The following is an 11,600-nucleotide window of genomic DNA, read 5'->3' as shown; positions in this document are numbered from 1 at the left end:
TGAGCCCGGGAAAGAAGACTGCACGCCAAGACTGAGCCCGGGAAAGAAGACTGCACGCCAAGACTGAGCCCGGGAAAGAAGACTGCACACCAAGACTGAGCCCGGGAAAGAAGACTTCACACCAAGACTGAGCCCGGGAAAGAAGACTGCACACCAAGACTGAGCCCAGGAAAGAAGACTTCACACCAAGCCAGAGCCCGGGAAAGAAGACTGCACACCAAGACAGAGCCCGGGAAAGAAGACTGCACACCAAGACTGAGCCCGGGAAAGAAGACTGCACACCAAGACTGAGCCCGGGAAAGAAGACTGCACACCAAGACTGAGCCCAGGAAAGAAGACTTCACACCAAGACTGAGCCCGGGAAAGAAGACTTCACACCAAGACTGAGCCCGGGAAAGAAGACTTCACACCAAGACTGAGCCCGGGAAAGAAGACTGCACACCAAGCCTGAGCCCGGGAAAGAAGACTGCACCCCAAGACTGAGCCCAGGAAAGAAGACTGCACACCAAGACTGAGCCCGGGAAAGAAGATTGCACACCAAGACTGAGCCCAGGAAAGAAGACTGCACACCAAGACTGAGCCCAGGAAAGAAGACTGCACCCCAAGACTGAGCCCGGGAAAGAAGACTGCACACCAAGACTGAGCCCAGGAAAGAAGACTTCACACCAAGACTGAGCCCGGGAAAGAAGACTTCACACCAAGACTGAGCCCGGGAAAGAAGACTTCACACCAAGACTGAGCCCGGTAAAGAAGACTGCACACCAAGCCTGAGCCCGGGAAAGAAGACTGCACACCAAGCCTGAGCCCGGGAAAGAAGACTGCACCCCAAGACTGAGCCCAGGAAAGAAGACTGCACACCAAGACTGAGCCCGGGAAAGAAGATTGCACACCAAGACTGAGCCCAGGAAAGAAGACTGCACACCAAGACTGAGCCCAGGAAAGAAGACTGCACACCAAGCCAGAGCCCGGGGAAGAAGAGTGCACACCAAGCCAGAGCCCGGGGAAGAAGAGTGCACACCAAGACAGTGGTGCCCGGTGTGAACATGTCCCTTAGTTCTGTACAGTGACATCACGCAGCTCCTCCCCAGTGTGAACACGTCCGTAGATCCCTCCTGTCAGGCAGGTCCAGGCTGTACCGGGAGATCAGTGACTACACAGCGCCCGCTACTGATCAGCAGAAGAAGCGCAGGCTCCGGCGGCCCCCGTACACCACGTGACGTCACAGTGACGCGTCTACTCCGCGCCGGAAGCTTCTGGGACGGTAAAGGAGCGCAGGTGAGAGGGGGCGGGGCGCTGTGTGCAGTGTCCTCTATATACCCTGCTGTACTGTATATACCGTGCCTGCTGTATACAGCCTGCTAGCAAACCCTGCGGTATATATACTCTGTGCAACCCCTCTATGTATGCTGTATATCCCCTACACCAGCTCCTCTGTATGTAGTATATATGCCCTCTATCTCCTGTATATTATATCTAACCTATATATTCTATACCCACCCCTCTATGTATGCTATATATCCCCTACACCAGCCCCTCTGTATATAGTATATATGCTCTCTATCTCCTGTATATTATATCTAACCTATGTATTCTATACCCACCCCTCTATGTATGCTGTATATCCCCTACACCAGCCCCTCTGTATATAGTATATATGCTCTATATCTCCTGTATGTTATATATTCTATATCTAACCTATGTATTCTATACCCACCCCTCTATGTATGCTGTATATCCCCTACACCAACCCCTCTGTATATAGTATATATGCTCTATATCTCCTGTATGTTATATATTCTATATCTAACCTATGTATTCTATACCCACCCCTCTATGTATGCTGTATATCTCCAACACCAGCCCCTCTGTATATAGTATATATGCTCTCTATCTCCTGTATATTATATCTAACCTATGTATTCTATACCCACCCCTCTATGTATGCTATATATGTCCTACACCAGCCCCTCTGTATATAGTATATATGCTCTCTATCTCCTATAGCCAATCCTGTATATTATATATTCTATACCCACCCCTCTATGTATGCTATATATGGTCTCTATCTCCTACACCAGCCCCTCTGTATATAGTATATATGCTCTATATGTCCTATAGCTAATCGTGTACATACCTACCCTGTATATTCTATACACCCCTCTCTGTACATGGTATATATGCTCTATATGTCCTATAGGCAGTCCTGTATATAATATATTTTATATCTAACCTATGTATTCTATACCCACCCCTCTGTATACAGTATATATCGTCTACATCTCCTACAGACAGTCCTGTATGTTATATATTCTATACCTACCCATTTATGTATAGTATATATGCTCCATATTTACTATAGTCAGTCCTGTATATTAAATATTCTATACCTGTCCCTGTATGTTATGTATTTTATACAACCTCTATACAGTATATTTACTTCACATCTTCTATTCACCCCTGTATATTATATATACTATAGTCCCCCTGTACATTACATATTCTATACCCCCTCTTTATAATGTATATTATATACCAACCCTCTCTATATATTGTATACCAACCCCCTCTCTGTATATGATATATTCTATACCTACCCATGTATGTTATATATTCTATATCATCCTCTCCTCTGTGTATTATATATACTGTGCCTACCCGTGTATGTTATATATTCTATATCATCCCCTTCTCTGTGTATTATATATACTGTACCTATCTGTGTATGTTATATATTCTATATCATCCCCTTCTCTGTATATGATATATTCTATACCTACCCATGTATGTTATATATTCTATATCATCCCCTCCTCTGTATATGATATATTCTATACCTACCCATGTATGTTATATATTCTATATCATCCCATTCTCTGTGTATTATATATACTGTGCCTACCCGTGTATGTTATATATTCTATATCATCCCCTTCTCTGTGTATTATATATACTGTACCTACCCATGTATGTTATATATTCTATATCATCCCCTCCTCTGTATATGATATATTCTATACCTACCCATGTATGTTATATATTCTATATCATCCCCTCCTCTGTGTATTATATATACTGTACCTACCCGTGTATGTTATATATTCTATATCATCCCCTCCTCTGTGTATTATATATACTGTGCCTACCCGTGTATGTTATATATTCTATATCATCCCCTTCTCTGTATATGATATATTCTATACCTACCCATGTATGTTATATATTCTATATCATCCCCTCCTCTGTATATGATATATTCTATACCTACCCATGTATGTTATATATTCTATATCATCCCCTCCTCTGTGTATTCTATATACTGTACCTACCCATGTATGTTATATATTCTATATCATCCCCTCCTCTGTATATGATATATTCTATACCTACCCATGTATGTTATATATTCTATATCATCCCCTCCTCTGTGTATTATATATACTGTACCTACCCGTGTATGTTATATATTCTATATCATCCCCTCCTCTGTGTATTCTATATACTGTGCCTACCCGTGTATGTTATATATTCTATATCATCCCCTCCTCTGTGTATTATATATACTGTACCTACCTGTGTATGTTATATATTCTATATCATCCCCTCCTCTGTGTATTATATATACTGTGCCTACCCGTGTATGTTATATATTCTATATCATCCCCTCCTCTGTGTATTCTATATACTGTGCCTACCCGTGTATGTTATATATTCTATATCATCCCCTCCTCTGTATATGATATATTCTATACCTACCCATGTATGTTATATATTCTATATCATCCCCTTCTCTGTGTATTATATATACTGTGCCTACCCGTGTATGTTATATATTCTATATCATCCCCTTCTCTGTGTATTATATATACTGTACCTACCCGTGTATGTTATATATTCTATATCATCCCCTCCTCTGTGTATTCTATATACTGTGCCTACCCGTGTATGTTATATATTCTATATCATCCCCTCCTCTGTATATGATATATTCTATACCTACCCATGTATGTTATATATTCTATATCATCCCCTTCTCTGTGTATTATATATACTGTACCTACCCATGTATGTTATATATTCTATATCATCCCCTTCTCTGTATATGATATATTCTATACCTACCCATGTATGTTATGTATTCTATATCATCCCCTCCTCTGTATATGATATATTCTATACCTACCCATGTATGTTATATATTCTATATCATCCCCTCCTCTGTGTATTATATATACTGTACCTACCCGTGTATGTTATATATTCTATATCATCCCCTCCTCTGTGTATTCTATATACTGTGCCTACCCGTGTATGTTATATATTCTATATCATCCCCTCCTCTGTGTATTATATATACTGTGCCTACCCGTGTATGTTATATATTCTATATCATCCCCTCCTCTGTGTATTCTATATACTGTACCTACCCATGTATGTTATATATTCTATATCATCCCCTCCTCTGTATATGATATATTCTATACCTACCCATGTATGTTATATATTCTATATCATCCCCTCCTCTGTGTATTCTATATACTGTGCCTACCCGTGTATGTTATATATTCTATATCATCCCCTTCTCTGTGTATTATATATACTGTGCCTACCCGTGTATGTTATATATTCTATATCATCCCCTCCTCTGTGTATTATATATACTGTGCCTACCTGTGTATGTTATATATTCTATATCATCCCCTCCTCTGTATATGATATATTCTATACCTACCCATGTATGTTATATATTCTATATCATCCCCTCCTCTGTGTATTATATATACTGTACCTACCCGTGTATGTTATATATTCTATATCATCCCCTTCTCTGTATATGATATATTCTATACCTACCCATGTATGTTATATATTCTATATCATCCCCTCCTCTGTGTATTATATATACTGTACCTACCCATGTATGTTATATATTCTATATCATCCCCTCCTCTGTGTATTATATATACTGTACCTACCCGTGTATGTTATATATTCTATATCATCCCCTCCTCTGTGTATTCTATATACTGTGCCTACCCATGTATGTTATATATTCTATATCATCCCCTCCTCTGTGTATTCTATATACTGTACCTACCCGTGTATGTTATATATTCTATATCATCCCCTTCTCTGTGTATTCTATATACTGTACCTACCCGTGTATGTTATATATTCTATATCATCCCCTCCTCTGTGTATTCTATATACTGTACCTACCCGTGTATGTTATATATTCTATATCATCCCTGTCACGGGATGGTTAGAGTCTATACTATAGGCCATGTGTAATATATATTTCATGTGGAATGTATTCTCTAACCTGTTATATACATCAGTGTGTAGTTGGCTGATTGGGGTCTAGTGTGTTAGCACATTGTATGCAAATACCTCTAACTAGTGAGGACAATGGGTGGAGATAATCTGATCAGTGTCTCCAAGAAGATGTTGGATGGTGCATTGTCCATAGTAGACAGGGAGTCTGCTCTCCTTGGTATAGGTGAGGGGGGAAGGATCTGTGACTCAGCCCTCCCCACCCACAGATATAGGTGTAACAGTCTTAGTATATAGTTGTAGCTAGCAGTTAGTATGTGTTAGCCGGCCTGTGCACAGCTCTGCAGAGAGCCAGGATATAGTTACAGGACCAAGGAACCAAAGCTATCATTGGATTGTGACTTCTGTGGACTTATTGTTATTACGGTTGATGTGACCGCCGCCGGCTACTAACTTTGTGGATTACAATAAATTGCTGTTGTCTCCCGACCTCTTGCGTCCGTGTTGATTCAAAAGACCTTCCGGAGGAAGACGTATACCTTTGCTCCGTGACAACTGGTTGGCAGCGGTGGGATCAACAGCGGACAGCGAGATGGACTACAACAGCCCAGCGATTAATGGAGCCACAACCTCAGAATACAGGAACTGGACTATGGCAAGTCTACAAGTAAGGGCCCGGGAACTAAACCTGAGTTACCAGGGAAGAACGAAAGATCAATTGATCGAGGCACTGGAGGAGATGACCCTGCAAAGCGACCATGAGGAGGGCTGCCCCCAGGAGACAGTAGAGATACGGGAGTGGCAGGTACAGACCCAAAAGAGCAGATGGGTTGTTTTGTATGAGGAGGAATTGGCAGTGCTGGGGCTAGAAGCAACTGCAGAGCAAAGGAGTAGAGCATTACAGAGGGCTCAGGAAACGGAGAAGGAGGAACAGAGAATGGCGCATGAAAAGGAAAGAATGGCGCATGAAATGCGAATGGCTGAGATAACTATGAGGAATTATAATCAAACGTCGACCCCCAGCCCAACAGTGAGAGAACCACCATATGTCTCCCATAAACACTTCAAGACCTTTGAGGAAGCGGCTGGGGATGTTGATGGATATTTTCAGGACTTCGAACACCAGTGCCGCCTGATGGAAGTCCCAGAGAAGGATTGGGTCCGGTATCTGGTGGGGCACCTACGAGATGGGGCTGCGGAAGCTCTCAGAGCCATGGACCCTAGTGATCAGCGGGACTATGAGGCCATTAAAAGAGCGGTGCAGAAGTATTATGCAGTCACTCCAGAGACCTACCGAGTTCAGTTCCGCTCTTTGTCTTACAATGGGGGAAGCTCCTTCCACATGTTCGCCCACAAGTTGAAGCAAGCATGCAAGCGCTGGCTAGAAGGAGAGGAGGCTGTCACAGTCGATAAGATCCTCCAAGTCATACTTAAGGAACAGTTCTTTTCCCAGTGCCCCGCTGAGATCCGTGAGTGGGTGCTGGAACGGAACCCAGCCACAGTGGAGCAAGCTGCTTCTCTTGCAGATGAGGGCCTGACCATCAAGCCGCAGTGGAAGAGGTTGTTTGCAGAGGAGCGGAAAACTACCACAGTCCGCCAGACACCCTTCAGCCAGCCACCCACCTTTCGTGTCCGGCCTCAGGATTACAATTCCCCCTCTACCCCTGCCCCAGCCCATCGGCCTCCAGCTATGAACAACCCTGTCCCTAGACAACGACCTACTGGAAGAATGCTAGAGCGCAGATGTTTTGGGTGCGGGCGGCCTGGACATTTGCAAGCTAGTTGCCCTGCTAACATGGGGGCACGGGCCACCGTGGCATCCCGGCCTATTCACTACCTGGGAACCACCCCTAGGACAGAAAGTTTGGCCCCATTTCCAGATGACTCCATGAATGACCCATCTGTTCCACCTCCAGGGGTCTATGGGATTCAGCCTTCTGCCACACATCCTGCAAACCTTCAGAGGAAGCACTTGCAGGAGGTCCTACTGGATGGCCGAACAGTTGTTGGATTCCGGGACTCGGGAGCTTTCCTAACGGTAGCGGACCCCCGAGTTGTGCGACCCGAGGCCCTAGAGGAGGGCCCTGGCATTTCTATCGAGTTGGCAGAGGGTACTCGGAGACGTATTCCTAAAGCTACCGTGGAACTTGACTATGGTTATGGACCAAAACGATGCACAATTGGTGTGATGAGCGGGCTGCCGGCCGATGTTCTGTTAGGCAACGATGTTGGAAATCTACAGTGCCACTTTGTGGGAGCAGTGACCCGAAGTCAAGCTCAGAGAGAAGCCAACATGGATCGACCGGATTTGCTGCCAGATTCCAGCCCAGCGGCCCCAACTTCCCAACTGCTCCGTGGCCAAGCCCCTGACGGACCTGACGAAGAAGAACCTGCCCAGAGTGGTGAGCTGGACCCCGGCCTGCGACAGAGCTTTTAACCAACTGAAGGACGCCCTTGCCTGCTCACCTGTCCTTGCTGCCCCGGATTATAAATGAAGGTTTATTGTTCAGACAAACGCCTCCACATATGGACTGGGAGCCGTCCTCAGCCAAGTAAATGCCGCGGGGGAGGAGCACCCCATTGCCTACCTCAGCCGGAAGCTGCAGGACCGGGAAGTAGCATATGCCACTATAGAGAAGGAATGCTTGGCAGTAGTTTGGGCCCTCAAGAAGTTACAGCCGTACCTGTATGGTCGGGAGTTCACCGTAGTGACCGACCACAACCCCCTCACTTGGCTGCAGAGAGTCTCTGGGGACAATGGACGACTGTTGAGGTGGAGTCTGGCCCTTCAACCCTACAACTTTACCATTCAGTACCGCCGAGGGAACCAACACCAGAACGCAGATGGGTTATCCCGGCAGGAGGACATATGAGCTATAGAGACTGATGTGCATTCCCCAATTTACCTGTGTAGGCCAATTGTGTCATGCACATGTTCTGAGAGGGGGAGGGGTTGTCACGGGATGGTTAGAGTCTATACTATAGGCCATGTGTAATATATATTTCATGTGGAATGTATTCTCTAACCTGTTATATACATCAATGTGTAGTTGGCTGATTGGGGTCTAGTGTGTTAGCACATTGTATGCAAATCCCTCTAACTAGTGAGGACCAGTGAGGACAATGGGTGGAGATAATCTGATCAGTGTCTCCAAGAAGATGTTGGATGGTGCATTGTCCATAGTAGACAGGGAGTCTGCTCTCCTTGGTATAGGTGAGGGGGGAAGGATCTGTGACTCAGCCCTTCCCACCCACAGATATAGGTGTAACAGTCTTAGTATATAGTTGTAGCTGGAGTTAGTATGTGTTATCCGGCCTGTGCACAGCTCTGCAGAGAGCCAGGACTTAGTTACAGGACCAAGGAGCCAAAGCTATCATTGGATTGTGACTTCTGTGGACTTATTGTTATTACGGTTGATGTGACCGCCGCCGGCTACTAACTTTGTGGATTACAATAAATTGCTGTTGTCTCCTGACCTCTTGCGTCCGTGTTGATTCAAAAGACCATCCGGAGGAAGACGTATACCTTTGCTCCGTGACAATCCCCTTCTCTGTATATGATATATTCTATACCTACCCGTGTATGTTATATATTCTATATCATCCCCTCCTCTGTGTATTCTATATACTGTACCTACCCGTGTATGTTATATATTCTATATCATCCCCTCCTCTGTGTATTCTATATACTGTACCTACCCATGTATGTTATATATTCTATATCATCCCCTCCTCTGTGTATTCTATATACTGTGCCTACCCGTGTATGTTATATATTCTATATCATCCCCTCCTCTGTGTATTCTATATACTGTGCCTACCCGTGTATGTTATATATTCTATATCATCCCCTCCTCTGTGTATTCTATATACTGTGCCTACCCGTGTATGTTATATATTCTATATCATCCCCTCCTCTGTGTATTCTATATACTGTGCCTACCCGTGTATGTTATATATTCTATATCATCCCCTCCTCTGTGTATTCTATATACTGTGCCTACCCGTGTATGTTATATATTCTATATCATCCCCTTCTCTGTATATGATATATTCTATACCTACCCGTGTATGTTATATATTCTATATCATCCCCTCCTCTGTGTATTATATATACTGTACCTACCCGTGTATGTTATATATTCTATATCATCCCCTTCTCTGTATATGATATATTCTATACCTACCCGTGTATGTTATATATTCTATATCATCCCCTCCTCTGTGTATTCTATATACTGTACCTACCCGTGTATGTTATATATTCTATATCATCCCCTCCTCTGTGTATTCTATATACTGTGCCTACCCGTGTATGTTATATATTCTATATCATCCCCTCCTCTGTGTATTCTATATACTGTGCCTACCCGTGTATGTTATATATTCTATATCATCCCCTCCTCTGTGTATTCTATATACTGTGCCTACCCGTGTATGTTATATATTCTATATCATCCCCTTCTCTGTATATGATATATTCTATACCTACCCGTGTATGTTATATATTCTATATCATCCCCTCCTCTGTGTATTATATATACTGTACCTACCCGTGTATGTTATATATTCTATATCATCCCCTTCTCTGTATATGATATATTCTATACCTACCCGTGTATGTTATATATTCTATATCATCCCCTCCTCTGTGTATTCTATATACTGTGCCTACCCGTGTATGTTATATATTCTATATCATCCCCTCCTCTGTGTATTCTATATACTGTACCTACCCGTGTATGTTATATATTCTATATCATCCCCTCCTCTGTGTATTCTATATACTGTGCCTACCCATGTATGTTATATATTCTATATCATCCCCTCCTCTGTGTATTCTATATACTGTACCTACCCGTGTATGTTATATATTCTATATCATCCCCTCCTCTGTGTATTCTATATACTGTACCCATACAAGTACAGATTGTCAGTATATTACTGGGGGTTGCTATCAGCGCCTTCAGAGTGTTTGGAAGCTCCTGGTGTGTTACATGTGATCTGCTTTCTTTATCCCACCTATATACTGTATACAAGTACTATATATACCTCTCTGTATAATACCTGACTCCGCCTCCTGCGCTATCTCTCTGCAGGTAGTGATGGTGGAGTACAAGATCCGCAGTTACCGGCGCTCTGACTATGAGGTGGTGCGGGATCTCTTCTCTCACGGGATGAGCGAGTACGTGCCCGGCGTCTGTATCCACGTGGTGACGCGGCCCTGGGTCCTCTTTGTCATCTCCTGTATGTTCCTGACCTTGCTGTGCAGCTCCAAGTCCCTCATCCTCCCAGTCTTGGCCGTCACTCTTGTCTTGGCCTTGGGCCGCCATGTCCTCGGCTACTGCTGGAGTTTGTACATCGACCACTGCCTAAAGGACGACCTACAAGACATCCAGAAGACCTACATGGAGGAGCAGGGCTCCCACTTCTGGGTGGCCGAGGTGGAGGACCGCGTGGTCGGAACCGTCGCAGCAAAGCCTTCCGATGAGGATGAAGAGGAGCTGCAGCTAAAACGAATGTCTGTGAGGAAAGACTTCCGTGGCCTGGGCATCGCTAAGGCCTTGTCCCGGGAGGTGATGGGCTTTGCCCGGGAGCGAGGTTACCGCTCGGTTGTACTGAATACATTGATGGTCCAGCGCGAGGCGCAGAGAATGTACGAGAGCGTCGGCTTCACCAAGTACATGGAGTTCGTGCTGCCCACCATCTACGGGAACCTGGTCAACTTCACCATCTCCAAGTACCGCTATGATGTATTACCGGAAAAGTGACGCGGCAACGAGACGCTGCTGCACTACCGGAACTCAGGGGACCGGCGGAGGATACCGCCATTACATGTCTGTCGTCCTAGTACTATCCTGTAATCAGCTGTATATTATATGGATCCATGTTTTTTTATCTCTATATGTCATTAAATGCACAGAACTTACTGCATATGTAATGAGTGAGCCCTGGATGGTGATTGGTGCGCGACATGACACCCCAAATAAGCTCGGAAAATCTATATCCCATAGTCACTATCTTCTGTCACCCCCCCCCCCCCCTTTATTAGAAATGGCTCAATATGATGACGGGAAATGGGACTTGTATTTATTACCGTGTACGTACATTACTTATCCTGTATTATACTCCAGAGCTGCGCTCACTATTCTGCTGGTACAGTCACTGTGTACATACATTACATTACTTATCCTGTATTATACTCCAGAGCTGCGCTCACTATTCTGCTGGTACAGTCACTGTGTACATACATTACATTACTTATCTTGTATTATACTCCAGAGCTGCGCTCACTATTCTGCTGGTGCAGTCACTGTGTACATACATTA

At 44.2% G+C, this 11,600-nt stretch overlaps 1 protein-coding gene across 1 annotated transcript; it reads left to right on the top strand.

Moving 5' to 3' along the window:
* The first annotated feature begins 1,200 nt into the window (after positions 1-1,200).
* Positions 1,201-11,212, top strand: LOC142196799 (putative N-acetyltransferase camello). The gene is made up of 2 exons (XM_075266782.1): positions 1,201-1,275; positions 10,371-11,212. The coding sequence occupies exon 2, from the start codon at positions 10,377-10,379 to the stop codon at positions 11,040-11,042; it is 666 nt and encodes a 221-aa protein (XP_075122883.1). The 5' UTR covers positions 1,201-1,275; positions 10,371-10,376; the 3' UTR covers positions 11,043-11,212.
* Positions 11,213-11,600: the final 388 nt, after the last annotated feature.

Source organism: Leptodactylus fuscus, chromosome 1 (genome assembly GCF_031893055.1).
Source record: "Leptodactylus fuscus isolate aLepFus1 chromosome 1, aLepFus1.hap2, whole genome shotgun sequence".
NCBI lineage: Eukaryota > Metazoa > Chordata > Amphibia > Anura > Leptodactylidae > Leptodactylus > Leptodactylus fuscus.
Note: the sequence above shows the minus strand (reverse complement) of the source record. Positions and strands in the feature narration are given on the sequence as shown.

Excerpts from the sequence above, each read along its gene's own strand:
- LOC142196799 (XM_075266782.1), top strand. The coding sequence starts at position 10,377 with ATGGTGGAGTACAAGATCCGCAGTTACCGGCGCTCTGACTATGAGGTG.